At 29.7% G+C, this 27,571-nt stretch overlaps 1 protein-coding gene across 2 annotated transcripts in view; it reads right to left on the bottom strand.

Moving 5' to 3' along the window:
• The window catches only part of LOC123293862 (protein yellow), a 45,367-nt gene extending 26,959 nt beyond the window's left edge, over positions 1 to 18,408 (bottom strand). For both annotated transcript variants that reach the window (XM_044874821.1, XR_006535056.1), the window contains exon 1: positions 17,780 to 18,408. In XM_044874821.1, the coding sequence (XP_044730756.1) occupies positions 17,780 to 18,113 (334 nt within the window). In that variant the 5' untranslated portion in view covers positions 18,114 to 18,408. The remainder of the gene's footprint in view (positions 1 to 17,779) is intronic.
• Positions 18,409 to 27,571: the final 9,163 nt, after the last annotated feature.

Below are 27,571 nucleotides of genomic sequence, written 5' to 3' on the forward strand. Positions count from 1 at the left end.
AACTTGACATTATAAGACGAAAAGTATGAATAAAAATTTTCGATAGCTGGAGTAATTTTCAAAATATCGAAAATTTTGTTTAATTATTTAGCTTTCAATATTACGAAAACCAAAGCAGATATCGAAAAAATTTATTCTGATTTTTCGTCTACTTTCATGAAGTTATTATAAAATTCATCATCAAAGTTGAAAATAAAGTACAAATAATTTCAACCACAAATCTAAACTTGCCTTGGCGCTCGTACTACCTTAACAATAATATTGAATTAAAAATTTAAAGAAGCCCCCAACATAAAATCAGGTTTAATTGATTCGTTTGTGGCCTTGTAGCTCCTAAACGGATGAATCGATTTGATATTTTGTTTGAAAGGTAATTTGATCGTGAGTGTTCTTAGCTATGTTTCAAGAAAATCATCTATTCAGCCGTTTGACCATCGCCTCTTTTCTAATTGTTTCGAGTATGGAATCCTTAACTTGTTTTTGAAATATATAGCTAAGAATACTCTCGATCAAACCACTTTAATCGAAAAGAAATGAGTACGGATTTGAATGCGGGTATTTTACGGATACATCACTACTACAGTACTACCTTTTTAAAGTGTCCCATAAAGAGGATAAAATTCTAAAAAAAAAGTTTCTTTGCAGTCTTTGGATGTATTTAGAGACGGGCTTAGCTTTTATCGAATTAACTTGAGTTCTTTGACCGAAAATTTGTCTGCTTCCTTCTACTTTCCTTCGAATTGTACACTTTTTTCTAGTCCTCATAAATCTACTTGGGGTCCATGCGGAAGCTCTTTCATAAAAAATTTGGCGCTACTTTTTACCTGCCGCACTTATGCCATTGCGTTGTTGGGGTTTTTCATGGCCCGCCTCTTAATGTATCGTTAATGAAATAGGGATTTGTAAGTTATCAATAATAATTTTGTAAATTCTGGATAACCATTAGTCAAATTGAAAATTTAATACAATATTCATTAAGTTTCATATCTGGTTCTGAAATACAAAATTTATTGGACGAACTCAACAGAGCATGATTAAAATTTAGTAGATCTAGACTATTGATTGATAATTCAGGGTAGTAGACGACAAAATATGAAGGTGATTTAGTATAATGAGTTCAAGTGGTTGGTATTAACCCACCCCCACCTCCTCCCCAGCTTCTCCTTAAGAATTGACATTGTCGTAGCAAACACCCAGTTATCATGAAATCAATTAAATAAATTATTATTTATGTTTATAAGGTTTATAAAAACCCATATAACAACAAACATAGGACATTCATACATATGATACATATATACAGGTTGTTTCTTTTAAGTGAGTACCACAATTTTAGAGCATATTCTTGAGTAGTACAGTTAAAGATGTTGGAAAATGAAAGAAATTGCTCGCATTTACTTAAAACCTCATGGAATGTGTTTCTTAAATGGCAGATATCATTAGTAACGTATGAGTAAGTGGCACAAATGTTTCTATTTGTTAATAAACAATAAATTGTTAATGTTAATAATGGAACGGTTAATGTTAAAGTTGACTTATAATATTAATAAACAGGCAACTTGATTTACGTATACGTTATATAACATTTATGCCATACAAGTTGTCTAATTACTAATTTTTTAAGTGAACTTTAACATTGATCGTTCCATTAATCAACAATAAAAATTTATTGTTGATTGACAAATAGAAACATTTGCATAACTAACTAGTGCGTTACAAATAATTTGACACCTAAGAAATAGATTCCATGAGGTTTTATTTTCTTTTATAAGCTACTTTTTGTAACATCTTTTACTGTACTAGAGCCAAAACCAGTAGCGTTAGCGGACATATATGTATGTTGGAACGCATGCGACTGCGGATATACATTCTCATGTAAAGTTTTTTTGATGTACAAGCTTTTTTTAGCAACGTTGAGTGCGGTTATTTCAATAGTATTTTAGTAGGGGGTTAACATTTCAGTTTGGTGCATGCAACGTGGCATACATGTAACGTGGAAAACACCGGTTTATTGAAGTTAACGAACATTGGATACAGGCACTATTTGCTTGGGAGGTCGCTTGGGAACATAGTGTGCTGTTGCCTTTTTATTATTTATAATAGTTATTTAAAAAACTCGAAAAGTGGTCGATGAATTTACTTGAAATTTTGACAGGTCATTGCATTTATATCCAAGAGTGCATACATGTTCTCACGGGATCGAATAATGTTAATAATTATTCTATAATTCAAAAAATCACAGTTATTCCAAAAGTTTAAGACTCAAGGCAATTTAGACATAGGGTTGAAATTATTTGTACCTTATTTTTAACTTTGATGATGAATTTTGTTATAACTTCATGAATGTAGACGAAAAATATGAATTTCGATATCTGCCTTGGGTTTTGAAATATAAAAAGCTAAATAATAAAACATCATTTTAAATTTTCAATATTTTGAAAATTACTCCAGATATGGAAATTTTTTATTCTTACTTTTCGTCTTATATTGTCAAGTTATAATTCACCATCAAAATTGAAAATATATAAATTGGTGTCCCTACTACCGTGCTCATAAATCCTTAATTAGTCGAGCACAAGGAATTTTTTTTTTTATTTTCATCGACTCGTTTTGAAGAAATCTATGAAAACTTATTATCCTTCTATCGTTTTCCCATAAGACCAATGTTAAATATGCCTACTTTTGAAGTCATTTATTTATTTAAATAATCGGGCAACCCCCTCTAAGATTTTCCGAATTGATTTATAGTTGGTACAATTTCTTATAAAAAAATCAAGGCATTTATCCAAAACTGCCTTGACGCACGTACATCCTTCAATCTTCTTTAGACAGTCCCCACCATAACTACCCTTTTTTTTGTACAATCTTGAATTTTTTGTACAAACTTAAAAAACACTTGTATATTATTTATTTATAAATTATATAATATTGACAATTACTTCAAATCAATTTAATATTAAAATTATAATAAAATATGAAATAAAATTATATAAACAACCTTGTTAAATGAAACATTTACTTCGTAAATATGTATTATTTAATGAAGGTTATAAATATTTACAAATTTCCGAGAAAAAATGAGTATTTTTATATTTAAAACAATTGTGAAAACAAACAATTGACTGAGTTAATTGTTGAAATACCATGTATAGACTGTGTTGATTACACTGTCATATTACAATACATACATGTCACACATATATAAATGATATTCCCATGAAATACATGCTATATAATTTGCGTCCTCACGGGTAACCATTGATGTTTACGAAAAAATGTTTAAGACAAAAGTTGTTTATTTTTTTATCAGGAATATTTTTCTTACTTTTAAAGGTTTTTTTTTATATAGAAAATTATTTAAGGTATAGTACGTGCGCCAAGGCAAGTTTAGATTTGTGGTTGAAACTATTTGTACCTTATTTTCAACTTTGATGATGAATTTTGTTATAACTTCTTGAATATTTTCTTGTATTTTTACTTTTTGTCTTATATTGTCAAGTTATAACATAATTCACCATCAAAATTGAAAAATTATATTTTTTAAAATTTGTGTCCCATGCACTACCATGCTCATACATACTTAATTAGTCAGGCACATTCAAAACGGTTTTTTTTTTTGTTTTCAATAATTTATTAAGGTTTTAACTTTAGTTTAAATATTTTTTTTAATTTCCACCGATTAGTTAAATCTATGAAAACATACCATTCATCTACCGTTTTTCCATAAGACCAATGTTAAATATGCTTAATTTTGAAGTCATTTATTTATTTAAATAATCGGGCAACTCCCTCAAAATTTTCAGAATTGATTTTGACTTAATTCAATTTTATATAAAAAACAAGTGAAAACAAACAATTGACTGAGTTAATTGTTGAAATACCATGCATAGACAGTGTTGATTACTCTATCACATAACACATACATACATGTCACACATACATAACTGATATTCCCATATAATACATACTATACAATTTACGCCTAATTTGCGCCCTTACGGGTAAACAGTGATGTTTACGAAAAAATGTTAAATGTCAAACAAAAGTTGGTTATTTTTTTATAAGGAACATTTTTTACATTTAAACTTTTGTTCTATCTCGGTCGGTTTACAAGACGGGTCTTACGGACTCAAGACCCAATTGACCTATATTGCTCATTTACGAACTCGACCTCACTTTTTACGTCCGGAGTACGCTATAAAAATTTAATCTTGATATCTCTTTTCGTTTTTGAGTTATCGTGTTTACAGACAGACGGACAGACAACCATGATTCTATGAACACCTATACCTAAATTTTGTTCGTAGCATCAATATTTTTAAGCGTTACAAACTTGATATACTCTGTATATTTCATATAAACATGGTATAAAAAATCAAGCCTCTTATCCAAAACTGCCCTGGCGCTCGTACATCCCTAATACTTCAAATAACAACCTCCTTAAACTTTACTCGACTGGTCCATTTAAAAAATGACCTTACCGTTCAAATTTCTATGAAATGTATCTAACCTTAGCCTCTACACCGGAAGCAATATTTACTTAACTTTCCTTCTAACTTCATTTGTTTTTATGTAATAACAAACATCAATTTTTGTGGATATGATCTTTTGAGACAAAACCTGTAATTTTCTTCTGATATTCACGATAAATGTTTCCATTTAAATAATCGAAATAATTTCTTCACTTTAAACTTCGTTTTTCAACGCTTCAATTTTAATAAAATGGTGTCGAAGTGCATAGAGCCTTGACAACTTTATATTGTTGAAGAAATACCTTAATAGAAATACCTTACTATCGAGACATTTCGTAACGATATCAAAACAACGTTTCGTTCTTGTCAAATTGGTCTATTATGATTATAAATCATTGATTTTCATCTAGAAAATTTATACTAGTCTTTTGTAGATCGAGATTAGTTAAGGTGATTGTAAACCTACAGTATTGTAAAAAAGTTTTGGTTTATTGCACGGGACATGCATATAAACCAAATACATGCTTTGTAATCAAATAATGTGTTATTTTTAGCTTTACAATACCACGCAACTACAAAAATATAAAATATATTATGTGCAAGTGATGCTTATAAATTTGATAATATAGATATCGTTCTTCAATCATCAATACTCTAACTATAGTCTTCTCTGTTCATAAAATGATGGATCTTCGATGAACTCATAATTAAATTAAAATTTTGTTTTTATATAATCGACAACCTTATATTTTTATGGTTATTATAAACTACAAGATTGTCTTATACCTAAACTATTTTAGATAGTTTTTTATCAGACACTCTAGATTTTTTGATATAGAAATATCCAATTGAAAAGGATAACCTACATGATTCATCATTTTTTCAGCCAACTTTGAACTAAAATAAGAATAAAAAGCCCGATGACCTAGGCATTTTTTGTAATTTTTGGAAACTTTGTTAATAAAAAAAAATATTTATAAAGTTTTATTGAAATGCCAAGTATTACCTATTAAAGATGTCATACAATTTTTAAATTCGATTTTCTTGCTGAAGACAATATCTTTCTGTCATAGATATTTAAAATTATTAATTTAAATAGCCGTTATTTCCATTATGGAGTAAAAAGTATTAAAAATTTCTTGTACCTATGTACCTATTTAATCAGCAAATTAATTGACCTTGTATATATTTCACTTTTATTAATCTTATTGTATGTAAAATATCTACCTGTATAAAATACATGTATGTATGTTTATTTGAAGTAATTGTTATTTAAATTATAGGTTGGTTTGGAATGCAATGTTTATTTTATAAAAACAATGTATCAATTAATATTATTAATATCATAAAATATTTTATTCTGCCTTTAATTTTTAACCGACTTCAAACAAAAAAGGAGGAGGTTATCAATTCGACTATAATTTTTTTTATGTGTTATCTCAGAACTTTGGACTGAGTGAACCGATTTTGATGATTCTTTATCTATTTGAAAGCTGGTGCTTCCCGTGTGGCCCCATTTCATTTTGGTCCAGTTCTGACAACGGCATCGATGAGAAAATCATATAAGTCTTAAATTTACATTCAGTATGCACGACAAGAGGACGAATAGCTCAATATCACGCCAACCGTATTCGATTATTCTTTTTTTAGTGAAAAATTAGTTAGTGTATTTCAGATTCACTAAAAATCTTTAACAAAAAAAATCGACTTCAAAAGAAAAACTTTTCCAAAACAAATTAATATGCACTCAAAAGTAAAAAAATAACGATAATATAATGTAGTTAAAATTATTGTTATTTTTAAAGTCGGTGTCAGCCAAGTTAATGTAGCAAACTGTTCTGCCAGTGATGTTTCCTTGGCTGACACCAACTCCAAAAATAACAATAATTTTAATTACATTATATTATCGTTTTTTTTTTTTTTTTTTTTCTTTTGAGTGCACATTAATTTGTTTTGGAAAAGTTTTTCTTTTGAAGTCGGTTTTCTTTTTGTTTTTTTTATTAATAAAAGTTTTTTATTAATAATTATTATTTATTAATTTGGCAGAAGGTTTTAATAAATATGGTGTTTTTACATGTTATTTAAAAAAAAATTATTTTTCATTGTATGGCGATTTATATTAATTTTATTCTATCCAATAAATTTATATTTTCTACAAATCTAGAATCTATTTCGAATTCTTATGATGATAATCTAATATTTTAATGGAATTCGAAAATACGCTAAATATTCTGATTTAGTGGTGAAAGCGATGCGAAAATATGTTTAAGCGCAAATAATGGTAATAAATCTGACAACGTCACGAAAAATTTCAAATCGGCTGAATTTTTTATATTTCCTTCCACTATAGGAAGTTATTGTAATGGGTCCGATTTTCGAAATCGAAATTTTCAACATATCTTTACGTTTCATGGTTAGGACAAGGCATTAACACTATTTTGGAGAAGAAGTATGTGTGTGTGTGTGTGTACGTACCGTAGCCATTTTTTTCGTCGTCGATATCACGCGAACAAAAAATGATATCGACTTCTTTGAGCTGTCGATCGAAGCGTTTTAACGGCAATATGATCCGAAAATAATTTCATAACATTCGGTCGAGTCGTTTCGAGTCGGTCGAAATTTTATTTTTTTTAAATGTTTAAAAAAACACCGATATTGATCGACACTTTTCTATTGTCTTGAAATATTAAAAATAATTTTCAATGAGGTAAGAGTCTTGTGATAATAAATAAAATTCATCTGTGTAAGTAGATTTTTTCAACTTTTAATTTATAGCAAAAAGAACATACTTCTCACCGGGTGACCCACGCCTTGCTCTTTTTATACCATGTATATATGAAATATACATAGTATTATAAGTGTAGTCCCAAATTTGTAACGCTTAAAAATAATGACGCTAGGAAAAAAATTTTGTCATAGGTGTTCATAGAATCACCTAATTAGTCCATTTCCGGTTGTCCGTCCGTCCGTCCGTCTGTGGTCACGATAACTCAAAAACGTAAAGATATAAGCATTCAAAGTTTGTTGTCTCTCTCCTTTTAGCAAAACAAACTTTATATGTATTTTATATGTATCTCTATGATGATATCGGGCAATGACGTCACTAACCTATATCATCCTCTTTGTTTAATTAGAAATTTTACACATTCATATTTTTAAAAATCAACTTCACTTTTCTACCCGTGCAGTGAGAATTTTTGACCTGAAGTGATAAAAAAATTAAGTCTCAACATGCCTATTTGTATAAACAAGGTTTCAAGAATGTTGTATTCAATGAAATCTATCAGTTATACGTACTGAGGACTATAATATCTGTGATTACAATAATTATTATTGTTTATGAATAATTATTACATTGAAAGTGAATCATATGTTTATTTACTGATTATTTAATGAATATTTTACTAACGTTTTTATTTTCTAAGTACCAAGTACTAATACTAATTACTCGCAGGTAGGTAATAGCTAATAGCTGATATTTATATAGGTGGTCCATAAGTAACTATTCATTTTAAAGCATGGATAATATAAACTAAATTTATGGAATAGGAAATAGCTCAAAAGACTAACCTGTTGAAAAGTATGGTATCTATATAACTAGGAGTACGAGTTTAATTTTTAAAATTATCGGCACTTGATCACCTCCGCGTTTAAAACAGTCTTTGTGCTAGACAACTTCCTAAACTGCGCGGTATCATAATTAAGTTGTAAGTGGTTAAGTTTTCAAATAATCGGGAAAAGTATAAATTTGTGTACTTTTATGTTTGGACATGTATAGTTACCCGATCAATGCTTGCTTTCACGCTCATGCAAATAGTCCATCCAATCCCATGAAAATTTTCTCTGAACAGAGAAATTTTACTTAAGCTTAAATTTGGGCTTGTGCAAACTTCATGCTTTCGTTCATATGCAAGAATTTACATACACAATCAAATTATTAGAGGAATAAAATTTTACCTAATTTTTGAACAGCTGTATCTCTGCGAAAAATCATTGAATTTGGAATTGAAATAACTTAGTTGAAAGCTTGAGCTTTTCTAGTTTTGCACTGTTCAATTTTTACCTTTTGCCGCTTTGCAAATTTTTAATGGGCAAGATAAGGTTTTAGATAACATCGTTTTTCTTATAAAGATGAAAAAACTCCTAAAATAAACTCTGAGGGAAATTTTTACAGCGCATTTTCTAGAAAAATAAAACTTTTGAGTGGTTTTAACAAATTTGTAAAATAATTTTTAAAATTTTGGTATTCTTCCAAACTTCATATAAAATTTAGGAATAATATTTCTCACTCTTTCAACTGTCCGTGCAAAGCGGCAAAATGAGAGAAAAATTTTTGAGCAATAGATTTTAAAACCAAAAAGTACAAGTTTTTAAATGAGCTATTACTGTTTCAAATTCGATGATTTTTCACAGAGATACGGCTGCTTGAAATTTAGGTAAAATTGTGAGTAAAAATTTTGTTCCTTTAATAATTTGGTTGTGTATATTTGTTACAATCAAAAATCTTCCAAATTACAATAAAATTGCCTTGTAATAAAAATTAAAATGATTAAAACAACAAGGTTTTTGATCATAATTAAAGCTTTTACAAATTAATCACAAAATGTATTACATTTTCATTGTCAGTAGATATATAATTAATAATTAACTTCTAATTGTGTGAATTTTATAAAAATAGATCCATTAAAAAAATAATTCCTTAAATTATATGTTGTTTTCATTTTAATGGTAGATATTAACTATTTATAATGTCTACAACTTATTCTATTTTAGGAGTCCGTACCTATTATTATCGAACGTAGTATATGCTCAAAAAATCATACCTAATCATAAATGCGATGCCTGAATATAAAAAAATTCGTAGCGCAAGAGCTGCTAAGAACCTAGAGAAGAAATCACAAGAGAGCTTTTTTGCTTGAAACTGATAAAAAAATGACATTTTTTATTTTGAAAAAATTCGAAACTTTGTACTTTGCACACTCCTCCTCCTTGTTTATCTGTCGATGTTTGGTATCAAAAAGGGTTTTGGTATTTGAAAGGGCAAATTCGTTAATGAGAAACATCGACAGATAAACAAGGAGAAGGAGTGTGCAAAGTACAAAATTTCGAATTTTTCCAAAATAAAAAATATTTGTCATTTTTTTACCAGTTTCAAGCAAAAAAGCACTCTTGTGATTTCTCTATAGGCGCTTAGCTAAGAATTCAACCCCTATTTCAACCCCTTACTCTACTATAATATGGGTGTATTATACATAAAAACCTTCCTCTTGAATCACTCTATCTATTAAAAAAATCCGTTGCGTAGTTTCAAAGATTTAAGCGTACATAGGGACATAGGGACAGAAAAAGCGACTTTGTTTTATAATATGTAGTGATATATATAGATGTCAATATTGACCATCGTTAAAATTTATATATATATATATATATATATATATATATATATATATATATATATATATATATATATACAAGGTGTTCTCTTATTAACTGCAGATCGTCGGCCTACAGATTAAGCTCATAAAGACGAAAGAAAAAGTCATTTACCAATTTTGGATTTGAGCCCTAGTTTGGGCGCTACAGGTATGGCAAAAATTGATAAATTTGTTCATTCACTGACTATGATTCGATAACCAGCAGCCAATGATAATCAGTAGATATTAGCATATTTTATTTAATAATATTAAACTAAAGAAGGGATATGAACTGATTTCAGTTGGATTATATCATTTTGAAAAAACATTTTAAAAAAGTATTTGATTGGTTTGGTCAAATCCTACTTTTTTTATTTTTATTAGAAAACATTAGATTCTTAGTAAAAAAACAAATTACGTCTTAAAAGGCGTTGTTTTAATTTAACGTAACAAACAAAATTATTAAAACTTAAAATGCAATTGGTAAAAAAACAAATTACGTCAACATAGGCGTTTTTTTGTTTGTTTACGTTAAATTAAAACAACGCCTTTTAAGACGTAATTTGTTTTTTTACTAAACCAATCAAATACTTTTTTAAAATGTTTTTTCAAAATGATATAATCCAATTGAAATCAGTTCATATCCCTTCTTTAGTTTAATATTATTAAATAAAATATACTAATATCTACTGATTATCATTGGCTCTGCTGGTTATCGAATCATAGTCAGTGAATGAAATTTATCAATTTTTGCCATACCTATAGCGCCCAAACTAGGGCTCAAATCCAAAATTGCTAAATGACTTTTTCCTTCGTATTTATGAGGCTATTCTGTAGGCCGACGATCTGCAGTTAATAACAGAACACCTTGTATATATATATATATATATATAAATTTTAACGATGGTCAATATTGACATCTATAAGGTAGGATCGATGAACAATAGCTCCCATTTCCTTCGGAGGAAATTCGCTAAAACTCAAATCTAAAAGAAAGAGTTTCTGCGCATGGATCCTCGTAGCGCATTTTTAAGTTGACAAGAGAGAGTTTTAGAGGTGTTTCCCCCATTTTCGGGGAGTTCTGATGTAGAGAATGTTAAGTTGACTTTGTTTCCTATGGATTGGTGAAAGACTCATCCTTCTAACATTTATAGAATAGAAAATGAATTTTTAGGGGTGCTTTTCGATTTTTCGAGTTTTATTATTATTTTATTATTTATTTTTCTTTATTTTTTATAACTATTTATTATGCTGGGAAGATATTCGTGTGTGTCTCAAGGGTCGCATCAGATCCTAACCAAGGCTTGTTATATTTAGTCAGTAAATATTCTGGCTTCTAAGAGTCATGTAATGTATAATTAGCTATGGCTTTTAAAATATGATATAGAGCCCTCAATGTTCAAGGTAAACTCGAACTTGACTAGTTTTTTTTTGTAATTAATTGCCAAATAATAGTGCATACTCCGTAAAGTGTTTATTTACAATAAATATAATATGTTTGTATATTAACATAAATTATAATAATTAATAATATTTATAATTATAGATATAAATTAACAATGTTTTTAGAATATAACTATTTATTTCCCTTTTTTTTCTTATTTATAATTAACATCTAATTTATGGAAATTATTATTATTTTTCCAAAAATTATTGTTTTTGTCTTCTCGTTTTGAATAAAGAGTTTTGATCAATTTTTATCATTGACCATATACGAATCCTCAAAATCCTTTGTTTTAGTTTATTAAGGGTGATCCAAATTCAGTTTAATATGTTTGCCTTTGTCCTAAAATTTGTTTATTGCTTCAAATGACGTTCGTTATCGAACCAAAACATTGCGTGAAGCTAATTTTTGGATAACATCAACAACTACGAAAATATGAAGGGTTTAAATGTACAAATAGATAGAAATGAAAATAACACTTGGTGATGTCACAACACTGCAATTACCATAGATACTACATACCAAAAGTTGTTTTGTAAGAACAAGATAGAAATAAAATATTTAATTAATTGCTTTTATCTTTTATGTTTATCAATCGATTTTAATTTTAATTTCAGATCTTGTCATCACACATTTTCAAATTTTAGCGAAAGATACATTGAAGTCGATACCAGGACAAAGGCCTATTCTGTAAATTAGAATGCTGTGAACACTTTCGCTTGTTTTAAACGTCAAATACAACGTTGGTGCATCTCAAAGCTAACATTCGCCATTTATAACCGAAATAATCTCCCGAAACTTGCAAAAATTCATAGAACTCGAACGAATAAACCTCAGCAGAAGGTGCAAAGGCGGCCATTTGACTAGCATCATTTTTCATATTAAATGGAGTATACTTAATATTCGATTCGGATCAATATAAACATATTTAGGATAATATTACTATTTTTTAAAAAAAAGGTAGGTAACTCAATTTGAACCACCATTACAAGATAAAAACTTTTAAAAGAACTTCCATAACTTTCTAAAACATTCACGTTTTAAATGACTTACAAGCGTTTGAAAAATCATTTTGTTTTTTTCGGAAATTGATTGGCGGTACTAAGCTTAGTCAGAAAAACATTTGACATTTATGATTTAAATTTAATTATAAACAAGTGAAAACAAACAATTGACCGAGTTAATTGTTGAAATACCATGTATAGACAGTATTGATTACTCTGTCACATTACACATACATGCATGTCACATATATAACTGATATTCCCATATAATACATACCATACAATTTGCGGATAATTTGCGATCTAACGGGTAAACAGTGATGTTTACGAAAACTTGTTTCAAACAAAAGTTGTTTATTTTTTTTAAGGACATTTAAACTTTTGTTCTATCTCGTTGTTTTACATTTAAATTTTTGTTCTATCTCAGATACAAGACCCAATTGACCTATACTGCTCATGTACCAACTCGACCTCACTTTTTACGTCCTAAGCACGCTATAAAATATATTTCAGCTTGATATCTCTTTTCGTTTTTGAGTAATCATGATGACAGACAGACGACAGAAAGACAGACAACCGGAAATGGACTAATTAGGTGATTTTATGAACACCTATACCAAAATTTTGTTCGTAGTATCAATATTTTTAAGCGTTACACACTTGGGACTAAACTTAGTATACCTTGGTATATTTCATATACATGGTATAATTATTATCTATCATGAGAAAACAATGTCGATATTTCCAGAAATCCGTCAATGGCTAAAATATTTTAATTAACCACAAATTTCCTTTGAACCTGGTAAAACCAATCACCATTATTCTTTGCGTATAAGAAATTTTATCACAATAACATAATTTATTTTCCTTTATGAAAATTCGTTGATATTATTGAATTCATAATGCATTTCTAGATTAATTCTATAATGGAATTGATGACTTTTAATTTTCCTTTTTATTGGGGACACATTTTTTAATAAAAGTTTTATTTTATGATGTTAACTCATTGTTCAGATTCATTTATTAATAAGTTTCAACATATTAATTTAATATTAATTTCTAACCATTTTTAAGAATTATGAGATATTGTTGCCTGCCTAAGAATATAATAATAGACTAGCATCTACCCGCAGCTTCCTTCGCATATAAATAGAAATAGTCAGAAAGCCCTATGAAGGAACAAAAAAGCCTTTTATAATAATACCAAACAAATATCCTAAAAATAGACGAAGTCCCAGAAAAAGTATTGCAATTGACTTTTCTGCATTCAAATTATGGAAGCAACCACTGAAGACCTTAGTTTCCTTAAACTTACCTTGGTACATACTCTTTCTTATATATTATCTGTCTAGCCTTTTTTCTATTAATTCACGAGATCTTTACCCCTCATTTTAAAGTTTATCGTGCTGGGTAACGATGCAAACTACATACACGGTCTAAAAAGGTACCGTTAAATTTGGTTTTTAAGATATAATTTTGTTCAGTTTGTAATTTGTATATCTTATCTGTAATAAAATTGTCTATACACAATTTAAAAAAAATTACTTATACACACTTATATATATTTTATTTCTCTAGACTGTTTAAAGCCACGAGTATCGCACTGCGAAATCCCGCGCGAGTCGACTAGTATTTTTTTAATTTGTCTGTTCTTCAAAATATATAAAAATTATTTGCTTTAACTTTCAAGAAATTAGGAAAACTGTCTACTGCAAGAAAATTTTCTACTGTCTCTAAATAAGAAGAATGTTTGGTGAGTTTAAACACTTAAAAAAGTGCTTTCGTTCCAAAAACCGCTAGATAAATTTTTTCGATACCAAATTTGGAAAATTATAGAGTATACGAAAGAGAATTGTTAAAACAATTTCACTAAAGAAGGCTTTTTTAAGACGTTTTTTCAGCATTTTGCCGTTTTTGAAGTGCAGAAGTTAAGATATTGTATTTTAGTTATAAATGATTTTAAGAGATTCACAACTCTAAATTAAAATAAAACAAAGAAACATATTTTTAATATCAATGAAAATAATTAATGTATATCGCAATGTGAATGTTCAATTTCCACACACTTTTCGCAGCAATTGCGGTCGTACTTTGCCAATAGATCGGCCAACGTTGTATTCCAACTGTTCAATTAAAGTGAAATTAATAAAAATTTCATAAATTTTTATAAAAATTTTCAATAATTTGGATATCAAACAAAAAAGTGTTGCTAACTCAAAGATGTGAAGCTCTAAAAAACATCCTTAAAGAATTATAGTAAATTATTCAAATTTCTATTTTACTTATATATTTTCAACGATGTAAAATTATAATATAACGTCTAAATTTTGAAAACTATTGATTTTTAAAGTTAATTTGTTATTGAAATAGATTTATATTTTCGTTTTAACACATTGTATTCAAGGAAAACTAAACCACGATTTTCTTGAAACAATTCTATAAGAATCTAGGTACCTTCTTATTATAAAACAAATGTAGGTGTATCTCTTTCTCACATTTCAGAATAATAATTCCACGTGACTAAATAAGAAATATTAATTTCAAATAATATTAATTATTATTAGATAACTACAATAATTTAGCTACTAGCATTCAATAATAATTGAAAAATAATGGTTTTTAAGTAATATTAATTCTAGTTTTTTTTTTCTAAAAATTTATTATACCATGTATATATGAAATATACATAGTATATTAAGTTTAGTCCCAAATTTGTTTAACGCTTAAAAATAATGATGCTAGGAAAAAAATTTTGTCATAGGGGTTCAGTAAATCACCTAATTAGTCCATTTCCGGTTGTCCGTCCGTCCGTCTGTGGACACGATATCTCAAAAACGAAAAAAGATATCGAGCTGAAATTTTTACAGCGTATTCAGGACGTAAAAAGTGAGGTCAAGTTCGTAAATGAGTATCATAGGTCAATTGGGTCTTGGTTCCGTAGGACCCATCTTGTAAACCGTTAGAGATAGAACAAAAGTTTAAATGTGAAAAATGTTCCTTATCAAAAATTAAACAACTTTTGTTTGAAACATTTTTTCGTAAACATCATTGTTTACCCGTGAGGGCGCCAATTAGGCGGAAATTTTATAATATGTACTATACTTGATTATCAGTTATGTATGTGTCACATTTTTGTATGTGTAATGTGATAAAGAAATCAACACTGACTATGCATGGTATTTCAACAATATACTCAATTAAGTCAATTGTTTGTTTTCACTTGTTTTTTCATTAGGGCTTATACAAGAATTTTCACGCTAAATGACACAGAATATTATGACTAAACGGCTTGATTTTACCAAAATTTTTTTTTCGGGAATAGATGGAGAGTTATTGGTTGTACATTTTACAATTATTTTCGTAATATACAGGCTGATCGGAAACGCGGAATGTTTCAAAGTTGTAATTTTTAAAAAACACCCTATTTATTATTTCATTTTCAGGTTCTACGATTAAAATAAAAGTGTTTTTCATTAAGATACGTCCCTTTAATTACACTCGAAAAGTTCTCTGTATTTTCTGAAATTAAAATAGCAATTTTAACGTATAATTTCTTCAAGCTTATATCAGTTTTTCAAATCAAATTTAACGTCTACTTATCGATTGAGTTGCTTGTCGCAACTGTGAATAATAATAATAATGGGGTTTAACCTCCGTTTTTCAGATATCTATCTATAAAGAGGCTACCCACATCATTATTCTTTTTAATATTTATTTATTTTAATTTAAACTACATCCAATAAACAATTAAATTTTTAAGATGCGGGTGGAGTCAGTTACTTTGGTCTTATTCAAGCGACGACAGTGTGATCAATTTTACCGCCCCAATAATTATAATTTGCTCACACTGCCGCTGCCTGGGCTCGAACCCCCCAACCTCCCAGTCAATACCCAAACGTTCTAAAGACGATTTAGATCGTATGAGCACTGAGCCGGTAACTGTGAATAATTGAATTACGTATACAAGTTGTCCCAATTAATTACGACTACATAATGATGGAAGCGCAATTAAATTATGCAGCTTTTCAATTCTAATAGTAACGTATTGTACATTTCCTTAAGCTTCCAACTATATTAACGAAATTATTGCCTGTGAGGGATACAAATTTAAATGAATTTTCATGTATCTTTTAGAAAAGCGAAAAGGAAAATCTTGTCGGAAAATATCATTCTTACAACAATATTTCCTAAATTATTAGTAGAAATCTAATAGTTGAGTGTGAAAATAAAAGATATATCTTTACTTGACAAACATTTCTTACATCCTTAATAGTTGATGTCTAACATCCTTAATTATAATTAAAATATTACAAAATCTATATGTAATTAGAAAGCGATCAACTTTTGAAGGATAATAATTAGCATTCCTTTCTCATTTATTTTGTACATTAACAGACATTTTAATTGATTTTAGTGGTAATTAATATGGGTATTTATAATGGGTATTTTCCATTCTTATTTCCAGAAAAATTTTTGCAATTGAACTTTTTACCAGAACTTAAATATAAGTAAATTTGTCAATTCAATACATTTAAATTCTGTCTATTATCTCAAATATTAAGCAGGATCGTTTTATTAAGAAATAACTTTTTAGGAAATTATTAGCGAATTTCTGAAGGAAATCGAGCTATAACGAGTTTTGACCGGTTATATAACGAATTTGCCGAAAATACCGTTTACCCTGGGCACCAGGTACCTCGGAGACTAATTCTGACGCGAAATTCGTGTTCAGCGCCCTAAAAATCCCAGGCAAGAAGTTTGGAATCATTTTCATCACTATATATTAACCGAATTGTGAATTTAGTATGTTTACGGTTAATTTAAAATGCAAATATAAAATGCATATTATTTATACAAATTCCATATTTTTAATTTCTCATAAATCAATTTAGGTCACAAAATTCCCTGACTCTCTAACGAATCCAACGTCGAAAACCGCATTCAAATCTAATTTACTGTTCAAATTTTTCGAACTTCATTGCATCGTTTCTGCCACTAGCTGAGAATGTAAAAGCCGAGTGTAAAAGTAAAGTTGGAATAAGAAAGGAGGGAGCGGTTGTTTGAACAATTAATTTTTCAGATGTATTCCCTAAAAAAGAGCTTAAATGACGTCGAATGTCCAAAAATCGTATCTTTCTAGCATGTACCTACAGTAGTGAATAAAGTACTTCAGAGCATTTTTTTTCATTTTCGTAGGGGAAGGTGGTTACTCTAGGAAAAAAAAGTTTTTTTTTATTTTCCCATACTTTTTTTCCGCCTCTAATTTAAAAAAAAGCGTATCTTTCTAGCATGTCTAGAACTGCTTTAAACATAATGCATGGCGGAGATTCGCTTTCAAAATAGGTGCTAATTAAATTTAAACTGTTATACATAATAAAAATAAGCAGATCACAAATTGCAGCGGACACGAGATCTCTAATCAACAAAATAACTACAACAACATACCATTTAAATGAATATATGTCAAGGATGCAGGTACACCATCTTTCCATCTTGGTACAGTTACAAACAATCGATTTTCATAAACTTCTAAACCCATCGGTATATTATTTTCTGGTATAAATACACCATTTTCAATCGCTTCTGTACGATCTTGTACCGATGGATAATTAAAATCTAATTGTTTCCATTCAAATGCCACTTTTAAATTATCCATTGCATGTGTTGTTGATAGTGATAAGAATGCAATCAAGAAATAATAGTAGCACATGGTAATTCTTCGACCACATGATGTAGTCGAATATTGTCGTTGATGATGATGCAAAAGATGTAACAACATTCTCTCTTCAATCACTACACACAGAGTAAAAAAAACCTGCTTCACTACTGCACACTACACGAGAGATAAACCGATTAAAACGGTGTTTATATGTTAATTCTTGGAAATGTATCAGAACAACGTGGGTAACAATGTTTTCATTCACTAATATTCAACAATAATTCATATGACGGTAAGAGAGGATGGATGGATAACACTCTTTGTTGTTGGACTTAACTGTTGGCTGGTAAAATAATCACTGATTCAAAAATTAAATCAAGTGAGTTGTGTTAGTTGGAGTTGGTCTGTTAGGCTGTAAGCCGAAGTTGGTGCTTACTCACTATAATGTTTGTTCTATTCATGGTAAAAATACGATGAATATACCACCAATATTATTAAATACAATTTATTACACATGGATTTATAATGTTGTTATAATATAATAATTTATACCGGTTGTTTTATGTATATTTGATGACAGATGTAGTTCATTTAGAGCACGACAATGACATACAGTCTGCAAAAGTAGAAGTGTCTTGCGGCTTGGCTGACTACACGACGAGACGACCCAAAATAATAAGAGTATAGTAATGACTTAATAATATTCAAATTAGACTACGATAGTACGATCTATAAGATACCAAAGACTCATTCAATAAGATTTAAAGAGTATGTTCACGTCTTCTACTTGCAATCACTTATGTCCCCTTTGCAGATGTAGTTCATTTAGAGCCATCCAACTTCAGTTTTCCACTCGAGAACAATCTCAGCCTTATGTACATTTCAGTACTCCAAAGTTAATTCATCTGACTATGTACCTACCTTATTCTCTCGATTCCAGTTCGATGAATTACAGTCTTTGGTATTAATGAAAGAGCTAAGCAAAGGACGCAACGGATGCACTAGATGTAGCTCGGCAGCAAAGGTTGACAAATATAACGAACTTGCTGCTGAGTTATCATTTTATCTTCGAAAGGTTATAGGGGGTCATTGAATGTTTTAGTCGTTGGTTCGCTCAAGTCTTGATTAGCTCAGAACTATGGGGGGGGGGTTTCGAAGTCACTGGGATTATGCCCGAAATATACTCAGTCCGTGGTACGGTTGATGGTGTCAGACACGATGGTCCCGCGACATTTATGTTGAACATCTAACCAGACAGATACAGTACCATGATCAACCTCTGTGACCCGCACACAGGTATTGGATGGCCCGAACGCCTGGACATTTCTGAAGCCATTACTATTGGAATTTTCCCTTTTATGGCTTTGGGAACTGCGTTGTTTGTGCACGATTTACCGTGTTTTAAAACATGCACTGTAGGGATATATTATCAAGAGATGGACATAGATCGTCGATAATCCCCTTGGTCCTAGACCAAACAGTATTGCTACCGGTTAGAGTATATGATTACGGTTAGAGTAATTGTAGTCGATCAAATCGCTGTTGAAAAACTTTGAATAGCATGTGCAGGTCAGTATTATCCTCATTAACGAAGAGCGAGACCAAGACCAAGACCAAAACCAATACTTTATTTGACTACTACCTTTGTTTAACGAACGTAGCACGTTTAACGAACGAGTGTAACGGATGTAGCATCTTTGTCTCATTCATTGGTCTTGGTCTCGAAGTCTTGTTTTAACAGAAGCAGTTAGATATATAAAGACCAAGACCAGTGTGTAAGACAAAGAGCAAAGTTAAAACCTAAGTGTGTAAGATAAAGACACATATGCTCGTTAATCTTTTTGGTTGTTCGCAGGCAAGATAACTATTGGGAGTGTATACGTTTTATAAGGGAGATATGTAAGTTTAGAGAGGCAAGTATCTACGGATCAAAATCGGTAAATGATAAACAATCCGAACAGTTTGGAAACGCATTCTCTAATATTCTTCTTGAATCTTTGGATTTTCAAATGACTCCTTTAGAGCACTTTACTGATTGTAAGCTATCTCCTTAGCCATATAAAATATATGAAGTACGAAGAGTTTTTATTTACGTTCTTATGTATAAAACAAAGAGGGAATGTGTACTGTATGTTATGCTGTGTTATGGTTATGTGTTACTGTGTGTGATTGGTATTGTATGTGTACAAATTCAAGTGATGAGTCTGATCGGCTGTGTTCATCATGTATGTATATATTCTATATGGCGTGTACACTTTTGGTTTTACCAATGATTTAAATTTAAGTTCATTTTTAGAATTAACATTTGACAAAAAAATAAGTAATCATCGGATTTTGCGGTTAAAAAATGATTTCACTACATGCTAATCTAAATTCAATATAGATTATACATTATAAGTGCTATAAAAAATGATTCCTCTTTCTTTACTAATAATTTACTAATAATACGTATTTGTTTTCCGTAAATATACTCCAACTGCGTCACTGTGTGTCATCTTTAGTATTTTCGATAATTATAATCATCAAACAACTGATGATCTAGAATTATGATTATTAATCTCTACCTCCAGGCCCGTGTGCAAGGGAGGGGTTTTGGGAGTCAAAACGCCTCTCATTGAAAATCAAACCAAAATGGCACAACGATGGAAAAAACAGTGTTTCTTCATTTAAATTTAGATTACATTTTACACAATATGTAATAAAAAAATTATCTTTTAATATATGCTTATAATATATGTAACACAGATTCTATATCTTGATGATTCAAAGTCTTTCTTAAATTATCATTGGATCTTTACATTTTCCGATAAAGATCCTACTCTAAATACACTTTAGTCATTGATTTGTGTGGATGGATATAACCATTATTAGATGGATATTAGTATACTCTTATATGGAAAGTTGTTAGTATGTATGTATTTTAATTAGAAACTATAATTTTAGATTTCTAAAAAATAATACCAATTCTAAAAAAATCGAAAATATTTCATTAACATTTAAAAAAAATTCGTGTAAGAACTTAAGGGTGTTAATATATTAGTGGCTGTATGGCTAGATAAAAAAATCGTAACAAATTTTTGTGTAACAAATATATATTACCTACTAGCGTAATACCCATCCGCTTCACAGGGTTTCAAAGTAAAAATTGATACAGAACACCGTGTTATAGCCTCCGCCCTCCACCTCTCTTGCTCTCATTTATCCCCTTTCTATAACACTCGAAATAATAGTAGGGATTGTATTGGTAGGGATTGGGTTTTATATTTTTTTAAATGTAAAATAGTCATAATTCATTGAGTATATCAGAAAATATGACCATGATATGTTTCATATTGACCATTTTTACAGCAATCTATAATTTATGGTAATGTCAAAATAAATTTAATTTTTATTTTTTTTATATATCTTTATAAATTATAGCTCATGTGTTATTCTGATATATGAGCTATATTATGGTTAAGTTTTATTCAAATCTATTCATTAGTTTTTGCGTGAAAGCGTAACAAACAAACAAACAAACATCCTTACTTTCACATTTATAATGTATAGGGATATCTATGGAAACAAAAAAGTGTAACAAAAAAACGAAACCTATGTAATAATAATTTGGTTATTGATTCTGATCTTTGGTAACATCTGATTATTCTGTTATTAATAAGAAAATGACTATTTTCAGAACTTGATAAACGAAGACTTGATACATAATTAAATAATTTATAATTTAAAACGAAAGCAACGTAGTTCCTACCAGGTGTCCCACAACACCTCTATTATCAATAAGACAATTTATTTTGCAATTCGCTTCCGGACTATTTTGGATGTATAAGATTTATCCTTTCCAACTACCTTCACACCATTATGAGAACTAAACAGAGCAAATTGGCGAAAAATGCAGTTTTCTCTGTTTTTGGATTTTTAAGATTTGTGAGTGAACGATATGGCCTAAACACATCATTCTTTGCTTATATTAAAACTAATGACATTTTGTTTAACATCTTTGCCCATGATTTCACCCATAAAATGAGTATTTTCCTCGATATCTGCGTCAAAAATAGACCAAGTATGAAAATTTCACTTTTTTCGAAAAAAATTGCCAATTTTTTGAGGTGCTGTTCATAAAATACGTCACGCTAAAATTAGGATTTTGAGACCCCTTCCCCCGGTTGTCACACTGTGTCACACTTTCTGTGACCCCCCTATAAATATTACGTCACAAAAACTAAGCCCCCTCCCCCTAAAAATAGCAAATTTTGATATGCTATTAATGACATGCCAAAAAATGAAAAAAAAAATAGCTGAAAGAAATTCTCCAATAAAATTTTTTGATAAGCCGCGAATGTCACATTCTCTTAGACCCCCTGTCCCCCCTTGTCACATCTTGTCACACTCAGCGGAACCCCTCCCCCTTTGAGTGCGAACGTATTTTATGAACGGCTCCTGAGAGCTGTATCTCAGTAAGTATTTAACCAATAGAGCTGGCTTTGAAAATATTTTCTTAAAAACGCATAGTTTTGGACTTATATTAAGAAAACTAAAAAATTGGCAAAAATCTGGCCACCATCTTGAATATCTCATTTCCAGTCGAGATTTCGGTTGAGCAACCGGCATATTCGGATTTAGCAGGGTCGAAATAGGGGGAAATTACCTTTTGCTCAAAAGTAATATGTGTCTTATGCAACCTTTTTCACTAAATCTAATGTAGGCACAATTAATATTATATTGACCCATTTGTGGTATCATGCCCTCTCTACCAAAGAATATTCCTAAATACGCTACTGATTACACCTGTACTAAGAATAAGTATAAATAATAAATTAAATAAAATACGCGTAGGTTTTGGTATACAATATTACACCTGCAGTCCTGTATGTAAAATTATTATAAACAAATTAATAATACATTTATTAAATATTTTATTTAAATTAATCTTTTAGTTCACAGTCTTATAAATAAGTATCTTATATACTTGTATTTTATTAGTCCTAGTGCCTGCCAGTGATGTCATTGATAAATACACCTCTAGAAATGCATGTGCAGTGGCGTAACAATAGGGCGGCAGAATAGACAAAATGCCATTGGTCCCTGGTCGGAGGAGACCCAGAACTCAAGAGGGCAGGCCGCGAGCACCAGAGGAAAACAGCACTTATTATTACAACAATTAGTAAAATTTATTATTTTTAGCTGTAATTTATTTAAATTACCAACAAATAAACAAAAAAAAATTTTACAAAATTTCAATACAGTTGTTGGAAAAGATATCATTTTACAGAACATCGACGCAGCCTCTGAAGCACTTCAATCTAAAGGTATGGATCTGTCAAATGCTTCAAAGCGCTTCTAAGTTTGCCTGGAAGAACTTAAAAAGTATCGAAATGAATGTGGAGATTTAAAAACACAAGCAAATAGTACCTACAGCAAAAAAATGGTCTATAAATCGTGAATTATCTAAAGCTCGTCAGAGGAAAAGGAAAAGTCATTTTGATGAAATTTGCTAGGTTGAACATATTCTATCGTGTGTCCGGCGTTAAGCACCATATCTCTGGTTTGGATTATTTAAAATGAAAAAATCTAACAAATTTCTTTAGTTGATAGATGAATACAGGTATTAATCGAAGGAATTGTCAAAATTTGGATTATTGACAAAATGGCGGCTTCAAAAAAAAAAAAAAAAAAAATTCTCATATTTCAAAAACTTTAAAGTGGTTTATAATATCGAAATAATTTTCAGAAATTTTATTCCTTCGATTATTATCTGGGAAAAATATCTAAGAAGATTGTGTAAAAATTCGAAACCGATCGGTCGAGTCATTTCGGAGAAATCTTGCTCACCAACTTTGAAAACGCTGTTTCCAGAAAAACGCGTTTAACTTGAAATTTCCAGAGAATGTACTTTTAAATATATGCACATTCCGGAAATGCAAAAAAAATTGATTATTTTAAAATTCTAACTGGATAAACCCCTTAAAAAACATACAACAGACTTACATGTCGCTAAATATTGATATTTTGATTGAAAAGCAATCATCGTCAGTAGCTAAATTTATTCATATAACACATTACAAACATCTTTACAAAGTTAAAAATAAATATGTACTTAAAAACATGATCAAAAATGGCAGTAACACTAAATTATCACAAAATCAAAAAAAATTGTTCAATTTTTTTTTTGGGTATTTATTTCAATAACAATGTCTCAACTCGAAGGCAACAAAAATTCATTTTTATTAAAAAATTGTTTATCTAAGCCACATCAGAGTTTCTAGAAGTGTATTTATCTATGATATCATATACTGAACATAACATGCTGATGTGCACCAGGTCTATATGATTTACCTATGTTGGGATACTCTTTAGCTTATATGCTATACCGATGTCGCGTACCGCACTGTGTTTATAGTACCTATGGCCTTCATAAGATCGCGTTATTACGCAAGTAAATGTTATTATTATTATCATTTTATTATTAGTGAAAGTAAATGTTTACTAGATTTTTACCAATATTTTATTTATTATATTATTATGTGTGTACAATATAAACACCATCGGAAAGTTAGCACATTACATAGGTTTTTGTCCTAAATTTGAAAAATTGGTTTATACGTTACATTAGTATCTAAGAATGGATACGACAAGCCCATCTTGATTACTGGGACTTTGTGCAGGACATGCGACGGGCCAAACTGTGTATAACCACAGCTAGGCCATTCGACTGTGCTCGAATAAAACTTACTAGAACACAGTTGAGAAGAATGGTGGGACTCTTGACACAACATGGGGATCTCTAATGATCCCACTTGTAGAGCCTGTATGGAGGATGACGAAATCTCCATACATGTTATTTGAACCAGCAGAAATCTGCAGGGCGTTAGACATAGAATGTTCGGTTAAATATTTAATTTCCTTTATTTTGATACCCTACACGGCAGGTTTGGTAAATTTTTTTTAAATAAAGTATCACTATTTCGCACAAAAAATCAGCCTAAATACAAAATTTAAAAAAAAAAAACCTGCTAAATCCAAATATAATTAAATTTTTTAGAAATTTTATTTTTTTCACCGATTTTTTTAGAAATTATTTATAATTTGTTTTATTTAAGAGAAATAGAAGAGGTAACTGAACGGAGATATTCTTAATTTGTTTAAATATGAAACAACTAGGACTGCCAAAGTTTTAGAGTTAAGGCCTGTTTTATCAAAAATATCGATTTATTTTAACTTAATGGGGTCATCATTATCCAAAAAATTGAACTTGGCTTTATCACATCCAAATTTTACCCAATTTTGATAAACCAAGTATGGGATCCTACTAAATTTGGGTCATACTTTTCAAATTTGAGGTCAAATTGAAGCTAGCTTCCATAGGTTTCAAGAATGTGCGATCCTGTTTCCGATATTAAGCTCAATGGTGAATGTTAGCGAAAAATTAATATCAGAGATGAAAAGTTTGACCCAAAATTAGTGGGTTTCAAAAAAACTTCCATTCAGATTGGATCAAATTTGCCTGTGTTATCAAAAGATCGATTTTTTTTAAACTTAATGACGTCATCAAAATCCAAAAAATTGAATTTCGCTCTATCACATCTTAATTTTATCCAATTTTGATAAATCAAGTATAGAATTCTACTAAATTTGGGCACTAAATATAAAAAATACAATTTTTTCAGCTTTTGAGAATTATATAAGCCGATTGATATGAGGAACCCTAGTATAACAATACCTACTAGCATTTCATTTATAATTTTTTAAATGTTATTAAATTTATGAAATTGTCAAAGAATGAATCTTTTAAATAAATTAACCTAATTTTAAGAAACTAATTAAAAATAAATTTTAACATTTTTTTAAACAGGTTGTTAATATTCTTCTCAAATCTAAATTACTGTGAAGTTGAATGAATATTTATATTTTTCTGACTAACTCTTGCATTTAATTATCAAGATAAGCACTTAATTATGTTATGTAAACATCTAAAATAAAAAATCTTTTTATGCAAAATGCAATTGCAATAAAAATAAATTTATAACTGAATAACTAACCAATACAAAATTATAGTTATTTAAAGAAAAAATAACTATAATAGTTAGTTGAATGTTAAAATCCCACTTATATCGAATGTTCCATAAAATCACTTTAAGTCCTTATAAGCCATCCTTTAATAAGCAATATCTTAAAAAATAAGTTAGATACAGAAAAAAGTTTTAAATAAAAGTGTTTAGGATCTAAGGAGGCTCATATTTTAGTTCAGACTTTGAAATTGACCTTCAGAACCATTTGAACGTCAGTTCGGTTACGTAACTCATAAGAGAAGACAAACCAACAATTAAAATTTGTCTGGTGTCACGAGATGGAAAAATTGTTTTTTAAAGATTCGGGTCACTTTACTTTTCTGTTTTTTATTTAATAAAATCGGTTGAGTGCGAGTCGGACTCCCACATGAAGGAATCCGAACCATCGTACAAGATATAACACTAGGTACTTTTTAAATACTTTTGTAAAAGAAACAAGACAGGCGCTATAACAATATGTAATTATTAATCTAATGTAATATAGCTAAATGTTTAATAAGGCAACACACACTACAAGTATGCATTAAAAGTAAGCTACCATATACAGGGTGGGGCATTTTAATCTATGCAACTGAATATCTCGTCAGAGGCGCCACCTATACAAAAAAGTTGTCAACAAAAGTTGTACAGTTTGATGGGGGCATCATGTTCTGGCATCAGATTGAACCTAGTTCTTCGGGTTTCTTTAGTAGCCATTTTTTTTCTTCGAAAAACGTTAGCTTTCAGAGGAAATACGATTTGACAATATGTAATTATTTCATTTAATCGAAAGAAAATACGCTTAAAATTTATCGATAATTGTAGGACTGTAGGTCAAAGTCAAGAACACAGGCGAATGTCCTCTATTGGTCCTTGACAACTTTTGGCTAAAGCATTTTTCCGTAATTAGCGTGTTTCTTTTCGATTAAATGCAATAATGACATATTTTTAAGTCGCATTTCCTCCGAAAGCTGACGATTTTCGAAAAAATAGTTTAGTTAAAAAATGTTAGTTTATGAAGAACCATTTTCTAATTTAAAGTGTTATTCTATCTCTTACCGTTAAGGATCTAAATTGACTATTAAAGAAACCCTAAGAACAAGATCAAATCTGATGTCAGAACATGATGTCCCCCATCTAACTCTACAATTTCTGTTTTGGTCATTTTTAATATGTGGTGCCTATGGCGAAATATTCAGATGCATAGATTAAAATGACCCACCAGTGTAATTATTGAATATACAATGATTTAATTTTTTTTTAAATTTACTTGGCGATCATTTGGGATTCGCAATTTTTATTATTTTTTGTTATAGCCAATATTTTTCTATAGCAAGTGCACCCCCTCCCGGGACCCATGTTGATAGCGGCAATAGTAATACACACTCTGGCTATATTTTAACTATTTCGGTTTCCGTTAGTTACCTTTTAAGTACGGAACCCTAAAAAGAAATTAATTTGATTTACTAATTATAAGATTGTGACGCAGTTAAATATTTTCAGAGTCCTCAAAAATGTTTCATTCTCCAGAAT

Source organism: Chrysoperla carnea, chromosome 2, assembly GCF_905475395.1.
Source record: "Chrysoperla carnea chromosome 2, inChrCarn1.1, whole genome shotgun sequence".
Taxonomy (NCBI): Eukaryota; Metazoa; Arthropoda; class Insecta; order Neuroptera; family Chrysopidae; genus Chrysoperla; species Chrysoperla carnea.